This window comes from Tenebrio molitor, chromosome X (assembly GCF_963966145.1).
Source record: "Tenebrio molitor chromosome X, icTenMoli1.1, whole genome shotgun sequence".
NCBI lineage: Eukaryota > Metazoa > Arthropoda > Insecta > Coleoptera > Tenebrionidae > Tenebrio > Tenebrio molitor.
Window position 1 is genome coordinate 4503935 of NC_091055.1, and position 19255 is coordinate 4523189.

The window sequence follows — 19255 nt, forward strand, 5'->3', positions numbered from 1 at the left end:
AACTCGTGGAGAAAATCTGAATCCAACCCCTCAATCGAGACCTTCCAATGAGAAACAGCGTTGGTGTAATCAGAGGTGGAGCAACCCCGGACCGCAACTCCATCGTCTAGTTCCGACTCCGGGTTTCTATAGTAACCCAACTCCCAGATTTGAAATGGTGATTTCAGTTTTCATATGATCCCCCAAAACATAACACAGATTATCGACTATTATCATGGAGAAATTAACGCAATTCGTGTCTAAGTCTTTCGAAAATAACAACAACACAACGGTGAGTGAGCAGTGTCTCAACTTGACCTCCGGAATTAAGACATCACCCTCCATCAAAATGGAAGAAGACTTCCAAACTACATCCCAAGAAGATACAAAAAGACCCAAAAATTGGCTCATCTCAGACATACAAAAAAATAATACCAATCATCAGTCCTTCGGTATAGATCTGCGACTCAACAACACCCAAATTCTCTACAATTCTTCCTTCAATCAAGATAAAACTGAAGTGGCTCCCAACGAACAATCTTCCGTCGTTAATCAAACTCTGGGTGCTAAGTGGTTCGATAATAACGCTGACGTTAAGACTCCTTCGCCTAAAAATAGTTACTGCTCTTCTTCACCGATTGATCTTGAAGATTCGAAATCGTGTCCGGAAACTGTCGCGAGTGAAAAAAATGAAGACGACAAACAAGAACATGTGGATAAAAGTGTGCACAGCGACGATAGGAAACTATGTGAGTTGTCTCACAGAGATTTAGAAAATATCTTTACAAATTATTAAGTGCAAATTTTCACGTTGTAAAGCACTCACAGATTTTATTTGCTAAAGAAAAAGTCGTGCGACTATCATTTTTATTTTGAGCGTGCCTATCCGTCGGAAAATTCCAATATTCTTACAGTTTGGTCCAAAAAATAATCGCATTGGTTACAAGATCTCCTGCAACGAATAAATTGAGATGTTAAATGTCAAATTGCTTGTTCGCTATTGCAATAAAATCTAATATATATTATTTTGAATAATATATACAAAATACGGCACAATATTAAAATAAAATAAAAATCAGTAAAATTTAGTACAAATGAGAATATCAACACTAAAAGCGACAATTTTAGTTTGAAGCGTGTGCTCGTACGTTCGGTGTTATGACTGAAGATTTATAATTTTTTGATCTAATACGAGATAATTTTGACGTGTCAATTTAAATATTGATTCTAAAGTGCGCCACTATAAATTTACAAGCAAACTGTTCCTAATCCAATTACAATTTGCTCAAAGCAATGCTAGAGCGGCTACCAGTTTAATCAGTTTATAGAATTATCAATGGTTTCTACATTTAATTAAAATGAAGTACAGATAAATTTAATTGCTATTCAAATAAGGACCGACCCCTTGTGGTTAAATAATTTTCCTTTGAAGTACTCCGTGTACAAATAAAGATGTATTTTTTAGACTTGATATCGTAGTAAGGCCAAGTTTAAAAAATATAAAAATAAACGATTCAAAACAACTTTTTTTATATTCGTTTTGGGGTATAATTTACGATTGAGGCACAGAACTAGTGAAATAATAAAAAATTGTTACAGTTATTGTTTCCGTTTGTGATTTATGTTAACTTTTCCCAATAAAGCAAATCTAAGTTTTACCTGCGATTGGTACAAATCTGTTTTTATACAAAAGCATCATATTTCAGTGTTTAATGTGCTAGAGCGGAAAATAGATCTTCCCAGGGTTGGATGTTTAGGTAATTTAACAACTACGCATTAAGAAACTTGCAAAATGGTATTTACCATACCAAATGTCATTCCATTAACGAAAAATTTTTTTTTTTTTATTTGGTAAAATCCAATTTTTTATTTTTCTTAAAGTTTTGAAAATTATTGGTGTATCCATGTCAAAATCGACCAAGATAAATTACAATACATATTCATTGTCACAATGTGGTAAATGTGCGATTTGATAGGATATGGCCAGTTAAAGTTGAAAAACCAAATATATTTTGATGCTTATGCTAATGTAAAGGAATTCCTTTGGATCTTGTGCATACGCAAGGCTGTTGGTAAGTTTGTTTTCAGCAGTTGAATTAAAAACAGTATTTTGAATAGCGCAGTAGTAACTCATCTTATTTAAATAATATAAATAAAGTATAACTGACTCTTCTTCAAAGCAGTAGCATGCAAAAAGCAATACTTATGTTATATTCGTACATTATTTGCATAAATACTTTTGTGTCCTACATTAATTCAAATAAGAATATAAAACTTGATTAAAGAAAAATTTGTTGTATTTTTCAAAGCAGATCAACAAAATAACAACTAACAACTAAATGGCTATTCAACATTGATTTATTTGTCTTGGAACATTTTTTACATTTTGCAAAATCTTGATTTTTACGAACTTTCTTTTTCGAAATATTATTTTCGATTCGTAAAATTTTATAAGAGTAGGAAAATACTTATACTATTTCCTAAAAGATTTAATTTGAAAAACGTAGAAGCTTTCTTATATATATTTAAATTTTCTGTTCCCAGTAATTTATTTATGATTCTACTACATAAGAAACAGAAGTCGTATAATTTTATAATTATATAAAAAATTAAGATATTACAAAAAATTGTATATTTGCACGTTATGACATAGTATTTACATAATATTCGCAGTTTACAATTTCATTTAATAGATTTATTATATTAGCAAAATTCAATAGATTTTGTGGCCGTCGCATTCTCGCCCAATTTTACAAAGAGTAGTGTTTATTTATTTGTTGATTAAATATCACAATTTGATCCTCAGTAATGAAATGGTTATTCCTGTAAACTGCAAACATATATCTACACAATCATTTTTTTGATATGATATACAGAGTGAATCACAAAATTGACCCAGAACTCTAGAGCTTTTCTTACAGATCGCAACAACCGACATGCCAATCGAAATAATTTATTAAATACTACATTTTGACCCAGTTAAACATTTTCAGGGCTCATTAGATATGCATATGCAGTGATAGTCTATTTTTTATTTTTAAATGTACGCTTATGTCTTTTCTTATCAAATCTAAAACTCTATCTTTTGGGTAAACCAAGTGTATCGTGGGTAAACCCATAGAAAGTCGCACGAATTTAGATCTGGTAACCGGCGTTCCACGAAATCTTTTTTCCACAAATTTTGTTCTAATGAAATTATGTTTTCTGATATGTGAGGGTAACGTTTTCTGTTATTAGAAGAAGAAAAAGAACTATTCTGATTTTTAAAATAAACATAAGTCATATTTAACTCTTCGTTGAACATTTTAACAGCACGTATAGTACTCTGTATAGTGCTCCCAAAGCTGCAGCGATTTTATGGCAGGGTACCATTGTATAAACGTTAACGGCACAAACAATAGGTTTAAACCGCAGGTGCAACCCCTAATCGTAAATTCGTTCAAATACTACCCTGTAAACTGACAGGTAGAGAACGAAAGTAATGATTGACAGGGATCTGTTTAGGTCGCTTATCGGCATCTCAATGCACGTAATAATTACTATTGCCTTGCCATAAAATCGCTGCAGTTCTGGGACAACTATAACAAGATTAATCTAAAAAACTGCTTTGACTAGTTTCAAATGTATTAAATCAAAACCACCTGTCGCAATTACAACATGCGAAATTATCAGCAATTCAATTTTTTTTTCTAATTTTTGATAATTTTCAAGTGACGTATTGTGCATCACTGAATTAACTATAAAAAACTCTTTCAGATCTAGTGAAAACTATTCATATCTACGCTTAAAAACAATAAGTTGGCGATCCTTTCTAAAATCTAGTAAGGCATGAAATTCTTCTAACAATTAGGTCAAAACGTAATACTTATTAACCGATTTCGATTGATATGTGGATGGTCGCAATGCGATCTCCGATCTGTCATAATGGTTTTAGAGATCGAGGAGCATTTGGTTATCCACCCTACGTACTTATTCAACATAATACCCTACAAAATGTATGTAAAAACCACATTTAAATTTTGTTCGTAGTAAAATTTTCCGTTCCTCTCTAAACAAAAATACAATATTATTTCAAAAATTTTGGAATATTTTGCAACCTAAGACACTTAATTGTAACTCGACCTGCAACTATGCAATCAAATGTCATTTGCTGGGCTAAAGATTTTTTCATGAAGCTCCAGTTTTTTATTTTTCGAACAAACTTTGCTAATTCTAGCCCTAGGCCAACGGTATCTCCTGTTTCAAAATGGACCTACCAAACTTACCAAAAATTTAGGAAACTGATACATTTTGTTTTACCACTTGCTCCAATACAGAGTGATTCTGAAATAAGTTTGGAAAAAAATTTTGAAATATCCTTTACACGAAATAATTCTGCATAAATGACTTTTGCAAGTTACCCCATACCCTTGTATTTTCAACGCTTACGAATAGGGAAAATTTATCCAAATTTCTTCACTTCTTCATGAGCAACCATTGTTATATCAACTCCACAATAAAGTCGTAGGTGCAAACACACTGCTTTGTAAATGTTTATGTAAATGAAAATGACCGAAAGGAATAATGTCACGTTTGTGACTGACGGACATCTTTTATCTGCGATTATTATTATTGTTGCTAAACTACCAGGATAATCAATTAATCACGTTCAACTCAGCAGTGTATTAACAATTTTAACCAAATTTTCAATCATTTGTATCTCGAAAACGAAAAACTTTTATACGAATTTTTTTTTGTCTACGAGTTTTTCTCATCATCACCAATAACCGGTGTTTTTTTCCAAACATATTTCAGAATCACCCTGTATATGCATACTCCTTTGTATCACATAATAAAAAAAATGGAAGTCCATTTGGCCATGAATAACAAAACGCGACTCTTAGATTAGCTCATACGATTGTAGTTTGCTGTCAAAATGAAAAAATGAAAATGTACTTTTTATAGTGGCGTATTTCCTTATCAGAGCACCTTCAGAGAGTACGAAGCAATTTGGTTTTACTTCAATATTATATTTGTATCCTTGTACGCCTATAGTACCTTTACCACTTGTTCCAACACACGCCTACTCATTTCTATAAGGTAATCAAAAAAATGCGGCCATGAATGACTAAAGCCGACTATTGGATTAGCTCGTACAGGTACAATCATTAAAATGAAATCATCTGTAAGTTCACATTCACATAACTTTTCGACCCTAACGAAATTTAAATGCATCCAGCAATTCGTTTTTCATTCATAATTTGATCCAAGAACATGAATTATTTTATGTATCTCTTAAAAGTCTCAATTACAAAAATTTAAAAATGACAGTAATCGACAATATTTTTGTTTATTTAAGAAACTGATTCATCATATATCAATATCATATCGATTCTTTCGTCATTGGAGCACATTTTAATTAACAAAAATTATTTCAGAATTATACAAGAAGGAACTGTCAAGTGATTGTCAATAGTGACAGGAGTGCCCAGATTTCATAGTAAATAAAGGTATCAAGTTATCACTGAATAACGTATTACTGGCTGCATTTAAATTTCGTTAGGGTCAGTAAGTTACGTGAATCAGTCTGTATTTATTTTGGCTCAGGTTAATAGATATAATTACCGATTATAATTTGACATCACCCTGCATCACGGCGAATGTTTTTTTTTTTTGTGACAGACGAAAAAACTAATCTAGAAGGTTAATTGTAAATGATGAAGTTTTAGTACTCATTTTTGTTTTTTTGTAAAATTTAGTTGGTGAATCAATATTATTTATGAGAGGCTAATGACACATGAACTTTGGTTTAAATTTGTCCGACACTGGTCGCTTTTGCAAAATTCATCCCTTAAATAAATAACCTGGTGCAGGATTGGCATAGGTAGCGTTGTAGACGAAAAACAAAAGTCGCATTATCACTGGTGATTAAGATAGATGAGTCTTTCTGTGCTGTTGCAGTCATAACAAGATTGGGAGTTTGTATTTGTTTTATTTACAGTTCGTTTGGCATGACAGAGCCCCCGTGTTTGCCGTTCGATGTGCCGTGCTATCGACAAAGAGGGTCAACAGAGATAGAAAAAGGAGGTGGAGTTTATCAGCATGATTTAAATTGCTAAAATGGGCGTTTTATGTTTTTATTCAATCAAATCTAACTCAACAGAAGACAATCCAATTTAGATTTTGTTTCCAATTTTGTTAGAAAAACCTTTATTCTATTACAAGACAAATCAATGGGGGAGCAATTTAACTTGTCGGAACAACGAGCAGTCATTGCCATCCGCGTTATCGAATTATCATTGATTTCTGCCACATCGATTTCTTCACGAAACATCTCCGCACACCGCATTCTATTCACCACGTGAATCTTAAAATCGTTCCAGTTTCTATTATCCGGCTCGAAGGACCGAAAATCACCTCCAGTATCGTCTCAATACTCACACGAGCAAATTTCCATCCGATTCATATTTAAAACGGCGTCAACTTAATTAGCGTGCGGATTTCACGTGAAGGGGCGCAAACAATGTGTTAATCCCGCCGATATGGGGTACATCAAAGCCGAGATGCGCGAGTTAACACTCCCGGCTGTCGATATTGGTAATTCCAATCAGTGCAATGCGCCCAAATCGATTGAAGCAATTACTTGAGCGTGTCGTTAAAGCCCAATCGTTGCCTATCTTTTGGCACGCTGCGTATAAACTGCACTAGTTTTCAGTTTTATTTAGACGTGAACAGCGGCGTTGGTATATTTTGTATCCTCATTAAAGTAATGGAATTAAATTAATCTAGGCCCTATTTCGCTATAGCTTTATTACCCCTGGGAGGTAGCGCATTAAATTCGAGTGTTGTCTACGCTAATTCCTCTCAGGGGAAGCTTTACCGGCTCGTTTCGTTTCGCTCCACCCTTCCTGCTGTCCTGCCGCTACACGCTTGAATTCGCACCTTAGCAGATAACCAAACAGTTTTGATCAACGTTTCAACATTGTCTGACACGTTGATTTATCACCGCACACATCAACCCACCTAACTCTACTAAAAACAATTATTTACAACAAACATCAACAACCGACAACAACAATAATCAACAACGAACAAATAACGCCCAAACAGAAAAACAATTACTTGAACGCGGACCGTTATAATACGGGAAAAACCGTCCCCGCTGCCGGCAATTAACTGATTATTTCTTCATTTACATTACCTTAAAGAGGGTAATAGAAAACATCTCGACGTTAGGTACTTTAATTAAGAAAATGTAATTAATTAACGTAGGAGACAAAAACTCTGTAAAGAAATTAGCAAGGCGGTGAAAAAGTAGAAGGGCGTCACGTTAAGTAGATTGTCCTTTTGGTAGCACAAACTCAATCAGAAGCGGGACCTTAAATGTACGAGTAAGCAGACAGAGGGATTAGATTTATTTTAGGGTTGCTTGTTGGGTGCCGGAAAAACATATTTAATGCCAACACGTATTTGCACTTCAATCATCATATAAGTATTAAGCAAATCCCGGGATTCTATTTTAATAATTTTAACTGTTACAAGGAAAAGCTATAATGTTAAATTACCCAATAATAAATTACAACAATTACTTGAAATACAAGACAGCAAACCCTAAAAAGATCGACTGGACTGTCATTACTGACAGCAATTTTAATACAGAATTAACGAGAAATTATGATGTGATTGAATGTCTACAAATGTATCTAAAATTATTAGATCTACTCGTATCAGGTGTTCAATTGAAATCCTGGGCTGGTAACCACCAATTGTTTTGCTTTTTTAATGTGTAAATTGACAGTTGTAATTAGAGTTGACAACTAACCTAAAATTTATAATTTATGTTTTATTTCTTTGCAATGTTAAACGGTGGGAAATTCAAACTTTACACTTTTCCAAATGGTTTTCTTTTTCAAGGCCTACTCAGCCCAGGCTTTCGTTTGACGTATGATATATTAAAATATGATTTAAATATTCAATTGTTTAATTAGTGAAGGTGATATTGGTAAAATGATTGTTTCGAAAATATGTATATTTTTGTAAAAGAAACGTTTGGTTTGTTGAGGTTAAAATTTGCTATAAAATACTCGAATTTCGAATCTTCGAGTGCAATTGTTTAATTTTTTGCAGTCATACTTGGTGATGACCAAGAGAAGAGTACGGAGGACAACATAAGCAAAACCAGGCACTCCGTTGTTAATAGCTCGGGTAAAACGACAACAAAACAAAGAAGATCTCGTACAAATTTTACTTTAGAGCAACTCAATGAGCTGGAACGACTATTTGATGAAACACATTATCCTGATGCGTTCATGAGGGAAGAACTTAGCCAAAGATTGGGCCTGAGCGAGGCTCGAGTGCAGGTAATTTTCATCTTAATATATGACTTTCGTAGCTTGTAGAAAATAAGAAGAACAGGTAGTAACTGATAAAACGGACAGAGTGCGCGTTGATTCTCGGTTAAAGCGTGTGGTGCTAGCGAAACGATCAATTTATTAAGTGGTTTGTTTGATCGGAGGGTTAGGAGAGTGACCGAATCGTTGAATCGGTTAGCCGGTCTCCAGAAACATCTCTTTTCTCCTCCGCGTTATCAATCAGTCTTAATACCCCCCTAAAGTCGTTAATCTAGCACTTAATTGATGCGATTTCCATTCCCTACACATCATACGTATTCATTAGGAAATTATCTGCTAATAGTGGCATTAGTCTGAGTAAATCGTGTGGAACCAATGTCACATTAGAAAAACACTCGGTCGAACGGTCAAACGAGGGCTAATGGAATAGCCCCATAGTTCTTTTCCTTGACTGACCGTTTTACTGGATTTTTATTTATGGAGCCATTTCGGATTGCGCTCTCGACGCGGATTTGCAACATTTTTTCCGGATAAAATGTAAATTAGATAATTTGATTTGTTTTAGGTGTGGTTCCAAAACAGACGCGCCAAATGTAGGAAGCACGAGAGCCAGATTCAAAAAGGTAAACGATTAACACAAATATGGTTTTTTATGTTGTCATATCAAATATTTTTTGTGGAGATTTTTATGTTCCGGTAACTAGAAGAAAAAGCAAAATTTTAATTCTCCACTTACAATCCACAACACACTTTTTTTTTAATTTACAATTTATTACGTCGACCCACGTCACTCAGTGCCTACATCTATACAGATAATAAAAAACTGAAAATCCAATATTCCTTCAATTCTAAGTTAACGTTGTTTTAAGAAATTTATACATAACATAATAACATATTATACCGGGTGTTATGAAAGTCTACGTAACAAATTTAACCACCAATAGAACTCATTTTTTCCGTAAATTCTTTCCAACAGGGTTAAAGTTAAATATAATTTAATAATAATAATTGATTATTTGATAATTGCAGTTAAAATTCAATAAATACAAAATAACAATTATTTGCAGAAAATAAATCAGTTACAACAATAATAATCCTAACAATACTAATAATAATAAATGGTGTGGCGCCTTTCAACAACGTTGCTCTTCCAAGTAACCAATCCCCCTCCCCCCCCTCCTTCAAACTTAACCTAAATTCTAAAAAGAGAAAAAAGAAAAAATGAGAAAAATAAAAACCAAAATATGGATTATAAATCAAATTTGAACCCTAAAATGTATACCCCCTCATGTATTTACACATCCATTAATAACGAAAGCACGAAAAAATATTACTCGAATGAAAAACAGTGAAATTTGTTAGTATTAGAACAGCGGTTTTTCTTCCTTCAAAAAAACTGTAAAGTTTTTATCGCACAAAAACATTTTCACTCACTCTTTCGTTTCAATTGATGATTATCCCATGAGCGAAGTGTCAAATTAGGGGTCAATATGTAAAAAATGTTTATTTTAAAGAGTTCTATTGGTGATTAAATTTATTACGTAGACTTCCATAACACCCTATATATAATTTTGTTGGCTTTTTCTACGTTTTTTTTTTTTAATATATTATTTTTGCACATTTTAGCTCTGTCAATATTGATCAAAATCGCTGTGTATCTATTAACTTATAACCAATTCAATAATTAGTATTTTTTGAAACAAATATTTAGCCATGTTGACAAATATTTAAACTATTCCGCTCTGTTACTAAATAGATAGGTATATTTATAATCTTTCTCGAAATGTGTAAATACTGCTGTGTAATGCCTTGCTGAAACAGTTTAGATGTAGCAATTACTTTATCCCTAAATAAACTAAAATTTTCAAAGATGCTTTCTGTAATGCAATTATTTTTAGTCAAATAATTAAGGGATTCAACGAAAATCGAGGCTTTATCAAATACATATTGTTAAATTACTAATTACTTAATACCAAAGGCCCGTTGATGTCAATAGCTGGAGGCTTCATTAATCATTATTCATTACCTATCAACATCGGCTTATCCTTTTATTTATTACGATTGCTTATGAATGTATTATATAATTATATCATTACAATGATTTAATAATACTAGGGAATATATTTTTTTCCCTACCGGTTAGAAATGTAGGCTGTGGATACCTCATTTGAGGTGAGAAAATTCAACTTTCTCGCTAAGGTAAGAAAGTTAATCATAAAATGTTTATGGTAAAACTGTACCAAAATACAAATGTCAAAAGTGAAATAAGTTATTGATAAATGAAAGCCAATTCAATAAAGCAAGTTGGTAGATCAATCATATAATCTGGAAAATAAACAGATAAGCTAGGTAGGTACTACAACTTCTGTTTATATGAAATTTTCGAACAAACGTCAAATCTTCAAATGCGATGACAAGTTAATTAAACAAATAACCCAGCCTACTATTCAATTCTCAAAATTTTCGTTTTAATCAGAAATATAACCATCTTTTTTTGACTTTTTTCAATGAAGTTGTGCCGGTAGGGAAAAAAATAGCATTCAAACCTTGTTAAGAAAGTGCCCTTGCAGACCTTGGGCACGTAAAACCTCGCCTACGGCTCGGTTTATAATCTTTGTCTGCGGTCTGCAAGAAAGCACTTTCTTACCTTGGTTTGAAATATACTATTCTTTAATCTTAATTTAATTTTTCAAGTAAAGCAATTAGGTACTTGAAAATATTTCAAGCAATCACCTTTATTCCGAAGTTTTTTTGCGTCTGTATAATTCTACTTCTTTTCCCATATTTTTTCAATGTTGTTCATGTTTTTAAATTGTATTCAATAGTTTTTGCTCCTAACAAGAAATAACAATTAAAATGTCAAATGGATTTAACCACGATCTTGAACTAAATGTGACTAACTAAATAAAAAAGAAATGGAAACATGTATGTTCAAAAAATCATTTCATCGTTTTCATTCATGTTTGGGACAGATGGTATTTGAGGAATATTTTTCAATGGATGCTTAGATTTCTAGGGAAGGAGGTGTATCTGTTTTGATTACTTCCAAACTTTTCAAAAATTTTAAGAAACTGTTGGAAAATAAATATATTTTATAGGAAAATACATTCTCGTAATATATTTTTTTTTAAATATAATTATTTGTCAAACTAGAGAGGAAAGTGCTCGCTACGCTCATGAGTCAAAGGCCAAAAAGTGCATCTTTTTCGTGCGAGTCTGAGTTTTCTGGCCGAGACGCAGCCGAAGCTTGAAAACAGGCGAGGACAAAAAGCACTTTTTGGCAGAGGTGCACATTAAATTTTTTAGGCGACCGCACAAAGTACAAAGCAAAACACATCATTGGAAAAATTACAAATTTATTTTGTATCTACCTTTTTCAAATAGATACATTTATTAATACATATTAACAATTTTTTCATAGTTTTATCAGCTTGCCAACAAAACTAGAAATTTACTATTTGGAATACAATTATGTACCTACTTATTTACATCATTTATTGTGACAGGATAATTATCGATTTTGTCGGTCGGTCTCGGTTGTTAACTTACTAAACAGATAAGTAAACAGATGGGGCCACGGTTAGCGTCCGAAAAAGAGTTACTTTTCGTCGGCTTGTGAGTACGTAAAATTATCGTTTTCATTAAGGGTGCCTAAAAAAGGACTTTCCTCTCGTGTTGGACACAACATTTTTTCTACGACATTTTTTTTTCCACATGTTGCAAATTTTTATTTTTTTTTCTCTTTTTCGTTTCGTGAATATGTCAAATGGCCTTATGTCACAAAGTGACAATTTGCAGGTTAACAGTTTAACAGTGTTGCCAATGTGATCTGATTGCATCTACAAGTTATAAAAATAATGTAGGTACAATAAGAAAAGTACAAAACATAATTATATAAGTTAATTTAAAGTATTTCATCACAAAATAATGAATTTACTTATGATTTTTAGATTTTTTTGTGAAATAACATTCAATGGCAATGAATGATGCAACACTGCAATTTTTTCTTTTCTAGAGAGGAAAAACCAACTTTCCTCACTATTTTGCGAGAAGAAAGTTGAGCTTTCTGAGCATGTTGTAGAAAAACACATTTTCAACTCTCTACGACCAATTTTATAAAGTTTGCATAATGGATATTAATTCCTTTCATAAAAAAAACTTTATAATGTTTGATGTACCGTGCGATAGACAATTACTAGGGACGGCTATGACTTTGACTGTCAGGTAATAAACATCAAACAACTGTCACTCTATGCATCAAATTTTAGCGTAAAAATGGTTTTTACTTCATACATAAAATATTCATCATTGAATTTTACTTTCCTAAAGGTGTTTTCAATAATGGAGAATGGACATACAGCGCAGTTTGGTAAAAATTCCAAATTTGAATTGAAACATGTATGTATATGTAACCAAAAATACTTCCATGCATTCTAGGGATTTGTGGACATACGTCCAAAATCTCAAAGGCTTCTTGGATCTAAATAATTGTTGATTGCACGGTACATGCTTACTTCATAAACAACAACAACAACAATAATTTCGATTTTATCGCATGAGTTCCCGACTGTACCCATTCACACAGTATATTATTATTATTATTATTGACAAATAATATTCTATATAATAATTTAAAGATTTTTCACACAGGTTTTTTTAAAGCTGTACTAATTTTATTTTACGACTTATTGATGGATCGCTAATATTTACAGATCAACAGGCAAAATATTTCAACAAATTAACCACGATATGAATGATGCTAACCTGGCCGAGATATTTTTTAACTTCTTACATGAAATATTGACGATCGATGATAGATGATTGTGTTATTGATTCCTTTTTTACCACCAAACCAAAAAATGTATGTGCAAGAATTTTCAATTGTAACACATAACTCACTCATTTTTATTATTAAATTGAGTATTCGTGTAGACAAACCTGATGACAAATAAACTTTTATAAACATTTTTGTTATTTAATTCTAGCACTTTATTATTTCTAAATTTTTTGCGAGTAAAATGTTGTTGATTTAATTGTTCGTTACTTTTTTTATTGATTGTTTTTAATTTTTAAGAAATTAATAAAAGAGTTGATGACAACTATTACGTGACGAAAAATATTTGAAGAAAAGTACGAGGTTGATAATATTATTCTTGGGCAACCTTTATAAAGGAAGATGTCCGGGGCGCTGAGATATGTGCGTAACAGCCCGTGTTGTTGTGAATAAATAGGTAATATTTGGAGTTGATACTTGGAGGAGTTAGCGCCAGCTTAACCCCTATTTGCAAATGTAATTTTATGAAATGCGGCCAGGCCGGCAGCGGGGCCAGAGGCCGGAGGCTGGGGGTCGGAGGCTGCGGCTGATCCACGCGGAGTGGTGCGGGGTGTTGATGTGAGCGCGAGGCAGTAAGTGTAATTTACCGGCCCCAGGGGTTCGTCCTCCTCGCTGGACCAGTCATCTTACGCCCGGCATTTGAATGACTGAGCGTTGGAAAATTGCTCTCTCGGGGAATTATTTCATTTGATTGAAAACTTTCTCTTAGCAGTATTTTTTTAGCCCAGTCTTGTATATAAATTCGATTATGTACCGCAGATTTGTTAGGGGACATAAGCCCATGATATATTCATGGCTAGCTAGAATTATGAGGGTCGAGTCTTGGTTTAAAGATGATTTCAGTAACAAATTGCTGCCTCTTCTAAATTATTTAATGCTCTAACTTGAATTTATCGTACTATAATTCTGACGGAATTTACACGCTGCTTCGAATTAACGTCTGCCCATTATTATCACTACATCCTCTTTCGCACAATACCCCTGAAATATGATAACACCTCGACGTCTCCGTACGCTGCAAGATGAATTGAATAAATTACAAAACATATCAAAAATTATAAAGCATTCTTCTTTTACTTTTTGACACCAGACAAATTTTCACCCTAACTGTATCAACGCTCCTTGGTGCAATCCTAAGCGTGTGGTAAAATAACACTTTTACGTTTCTTCACATCTTTAAATTTGAGACAAGCCTCAATATTGTCCAACTTGTGCGGAGCATTAGTCTAGAATTCAGAAAGAATTCCTTTTTAATCGATTACCTAATTAAAATCTAATTTTCAAAAAATGATTTTTAAATTAAAGTTACAACCAATTTGCAGCTCATAAAATATTAGACGTTAACGATTGTTTTAAACACGGAGCAGGCCGAGATATTTTTTGTTAGATTGGCGTCAGGTCCTGTCATATGACGTTTCATTTTTAAATATTCGTAATTGATTTAGTGCAATTTAATTATAACCTTAAGTACCTATAACTTACTCAGAAAACTCCAGTGACATTTGCTGTCATTTGCAATTTTATATGTAAATTTTTTAAAGTCGACTCAAGTTGCAAAAAACCACTTGTCATTTGCAACAGCATTTTTTCAATATTTTTAAACCAAATAAAGGCACAAAAAGGCCAGAAAATCATAGTTTGGATTGAATATTTTCCATATAAGTACAGTTTTAAAGTAATTTCAAACGACTAATGCCATAAAATTGCTGTTGCAAATCCAAATTGGTTTTTTGCAACTTGAGTCAACATTAGTTTATTTCATAAAGTCGACTCAAGTTGCAAAAAACTACTTGTCATTTGCAACGGCATTTTTTCAATATTTTTAAACCAAGTAAAGGCACAAAAAGGCCAGAAAATCATAGTTTGGATTGAATATTTTCCATATAAGTACAGTTTTAAAGTAATTTCAAACGACTAATGCCATAAAATTGCTGTTGCAAATCCAAATTGGTTTTTTGCAACTTGAGTCAACTTTAAGTACTAACCACCTAATATTTCAATTGGCCATACATACATAGGATCTAATCATCCCATTATCGACGCAAATTTAAAAAGATTATCATTAATTATATCATTTTGAGAAACTCAAAATGTCAAAAATGTCGGGAGTTTGTTGAATGGCTTATAGATTTATTATGACAAATCACAATACTGTCAACTAAAATGTCAGATTTTCATAGATAGTCCGAATTTGAAACAATTGTGAATGCTTTATATCTATAGTTCACTCAAGTTGCAAAAAAAAAACATTTTGCCTTTGCAACAGCACTTTTATGGCATTAGTCATTTGAAATTACTTTAAAACTGTACTTATATGGAAAATATTCAACCCAAACTATGATTTTCTGGTCCCTTTGTGCCTTTATTTGGTTCAAAAATGTTGAAAAAATGCTGTTGCAAATGACAGGTGGATTTATGCAACCTGAGTCTACTTTACCTAAAGTCCATTCAGTTGGATTTTCTTTTCAAGGTCAAATAATTTAATTTTTTGGCTCTATAATTATGTTTTGTAAATAGTGACATGCAGGTAAACACCGTTCAGGTTAGATTGAGCATTGATAAATCGCATTATGTTAATTAGCTGCATGTCACTATTTACAAAACATAATTACAGAGCCAAAAAATAAAATTATTTGACCTTGAAAAGAAAATCCAACGTGAATGGACTTTATATAACTTTCAATTCTGGAAAAAGGTTTAGTTCTTTTGTTGCACTTAAAATGAAGACAACCTGATAAAAATATCATAACTAAAAAGTTATTGTCTGCAGAAATAGAGATTTGAATTTTTGCACAGTCGTAGAAATTTGAGATGCATTTTTTGAGATACCTACAACAAACTATAAGTTACTAAGTTGTAACCTGAGCCAACAGTGATCTCACAAATATTACCAATTTTCAGGATTTTGCTTCACCTTGAAGATATCGAAAGAAGTTATCAAAAACAATTTAATTTTGATAGTTAGTTAAGTAGATTCAAATCTCTACAAATAACGAAAACATTAAGTTGTTTTCGTCTCAAGTGTGACATTGTATTAACAAAGAAAAACTAGGCAACCCACCGTACATTCGAAAAGTAAACTTAGCTCAATTTTAGAAGATTTATAAGTTCCAAGTCCCAGAACAGGTTGTTATTTTACCAAAGAGTAAATAAAGTTCTTCGAAAAATAGGTATTCTGTGGTTTTACTATGTAGATATTACCTACATAAGCAGTGATATTTACTGATTGTTACATCAACATTATGGAATATGTTTTATGTACTAATACTTATTTTATTGGGTCATAGTTTACTGCCTAAATAGCATTATACAAATCTCCTCGAGTCATAAAAGTAATTTTAGCTTGCAAATTGTACAACGAGATCAATAAAGAACCGGACTGCAGCAGCCAATGAACTTTTTCCCCACGTCTCTGATTGAAAAATATTTGACATGTTGTTAGTTCGACGTCATCACTTACTTGAACACAAATCATTCCATTTGGAACGACATTTTTGAAATTGCGTAAAACTAAAAAATGGAGGATTCGAGGATTGTCTATTCTGTGCAAGTTTGTTTTGATGAATTTTGTCGAGAGAGAGACAGAATCTTAATATATTTTTCTTTTGCTTTCGATAGTTTTTAAGTTGTATTTTACTAAAATTTTTTCTTCTGATTGTTCTGTTCCACTTTTTATCAATTGTAACAGCAAAAAAATATATTTCAACATTGTATACTTTAAAACTGATTAACTTATATAGGTTTTTATAATTATCTCTTAAAAGTTCTTCAAGAATAAGCTTACTTAAACGGCACTAGGTACTTTTTATTAATTTCCAATAATTTCCCTGTTCTGACGAATTGGTAGAGCACTGTTTCTTTATCTGTTAAAACAACAAACATCAACATCCAAGTAATGCATCATCATCAAATTCCATTTAATATTAGGCCGTTTCGAAGAAAAAAATTAGAGTGTCGGTCGAAAGTAGACAGAAAATGTTTCTGGAACCCTGTCCTGTAGCTCTTAACAGGAAAGTAAGCTGAGAACCATATTTCTGGTGCAGGTATGATGATGAACAACCACAGTCCTTCTGCGAGCACCCCTTTGGAACCCTGTCGCGTGGTACCATACATGAACGTGCCTGCACTCCGCGGCTTGACTCTGACTCCAGGATCGGTGGCTTTATCCAATTACGACCGTCTCTCTTCTGCCACGTTTTCCCAGCCAGGAACGGCGTTTTCCGCTTTCGATCCGGCATTCATCACTGCCGCCCACCAGGTAATCTGATTGTCAAATCAAAGTTATGGCTACTAAAAACCAAATGAAGTGCCGATAAAAATAATGAAGTTATGCCATAAAGAGGTTTATTTCGTTGTAAAGAGCGCCTGCAATGTGCTGTTTCGTTTTTAGTATGCTGCTGCAGCGGTGGCCGTGGGCGGGGGTCCTGCGAGTATCCTCTGCCACCCCCAGTACCCGCTGGGGTTCGCCGCGCTGGCGGCCGCTCACAAGAACTCCAGCATCGCCGATCTCAGATTGAAGGCGCGGAAACACGCAGAAGCTCTGGGGTTGACAACGGAGAAGTCGACATAATTTCGGTTCTGAACGATACAATCATGTATATACACACTGCTAGATTATCACTACAAATTGACTCGATGTATTTATTTTGATCGCTTAAATTTGTTTAGGAATTCAAAAATTCTAAAATGTTGAAGTGTTTCGAATTACGCCAGTAATTTTCTATAAGAAATTATATTTATAATTCTAAGGCTAAGATTTATAAGACCTGTACATAACAACCTGTAAATTTATTTGTACAAGTAAACAGTGTTATATTAAATATAAAAGTATACACGTATCGGCTTTTTTTAATTGACACGTTTCAGAAGACTCACCTTACGTAATTAATGATAAAGCGAATTGGATGGAAAAGCGGGAAACAAACATAGACGTTTGAAGATATATCCAATATTTCCAGATGGATAATATGAAACGACAGCGGTGTTGTATTATTGGTTTACGATATATTGGATTAATGTGGGTCCGCTTGTCACGAGCAATTACAAGCTTTCTGCTCGTTGATTGGGCATAATGAGGTTAGTGGCTGTACAGTGGTACTACAAACAAGGGTCAGCTATTTTAGGGGAGCAGCAGGGTAGATGAGATACTCGGCCGAACTTCTATCGACGCTCGTTTTAAACTTTAAACCGTTCGAACCTCAAACACAACCCGAACTACATATTCGATCAAACTTTATTGAATTTCAACTTCATCGGTTGTCACTTTGACTACATCTCTGCAATCTAGGTCGGCGACTGACTAATATAATTTTATTAGAAAATTCAATTAATGCTCACACAGGTGATCGATTAATTATAACCAGAGATTTCGTTCACACCAAAATAGATTTACACATTATTATTTACTCTTTTTTCTATTTTTTAACTGTACAAAGCATTTTATAAAAATTCTATGGAGAAAAAATTTAATTCTCTCCGAAACTAAGCTGCAAAAGTATATCCAAAATCTTTTAAGAAGAAGTGAAATTTACAACAACCAATTAAATTTTGATGGTAGAAATTGATTAAATAGTTTTTTTTTTGGGTTAAGTTTTTACGTGGTTTTTACAAGCGAAGGTATTGTTTTATTTTTATTTCAAAACACGGTAAGTTCTAAAATAATTTTACAAAAAGTAAAAAAAGCTGCGATCAACAGTATTTCGAATTCTAGAGGCAACAATAATTCCTTAATTATTATCTACCTATATCTAGAATTTATGGAAAAACTATCGACTCCTTTTATGCGACTAAGTGAAATAGTAAATGGCACACAAAATAATCCATTTTGCCTCTAAACAGAAAACCCATTTCTCTTCTTGATAACACCAGAAATGGAATTATACTTGTAGAGCCTTCAATACTTAGCTATCCTACGTTTTGATTCTAATTTTGCTAAACTTGAATCTAACAAAGAGAAAACACAAAGTTAATCCGGCAATACAAAAAAAATTCAAGCTGTTTTTTTTTAAATTAGAACAGTCAAAATAAATCATAAAAAATAGTATATTGTTATAGGAGTTGCACAAGACAGTCTATTGTCGAACGAGAGCAAGCGAGGAGTACTCTAAAAGAA

General features: G+C 33.0%; 1 protein-coding gene across 1 annotated transcript; it reads left to right on the top strand.

Moving 5' to 3' along the window:
• The first annotated feature begins 214 nt into the window (after window positions 1-214).
• On the top strand, window positions 215-17938 carry LOC138140315 (short stature homeobox protein). Its single transcript, XM_069061258.1, has 5 exons — window positions 215-728; window positions 8086-8318; window positions 8875-8932; window positions 17187-17401; window positions 17534-17938. Exons 1-5 carry the CDS (start codon window positions 215-217, stop codon window positions 17711-17713), a joined length of 1200 nt encoding a protein of 399 aa, XP_068917359.1. The 3' UTR covers window positions 17714-17938.
• Window positions 17939-19255: the final 1317 nt, after the last annotated feature.

Bases quoted from the DNA above. Each gene is read 5' to 3' on its own strand.
- LOC138140315 (XM_069061258.1), top strand. From the start codon at position 215: ATGGAGAAATTAACGCAATTCGTGTCTAAGTCTTTCGAAAATAACAAC. The intron at 729-8,085 runs GTGAGTTGTCTC...AATTTTTTGCAG, and splicing joins CAGCGACGATAGGAAACTAT to TCATACTTGGTGATGACCAA. The intron at 17,402-17,533 runs GTAATCTGATTG...TTTCGTTTTTAG, and splicing joins TCATCACTGCCGCCCACCAG to TATGCTGCTGCAGCGGTGGC.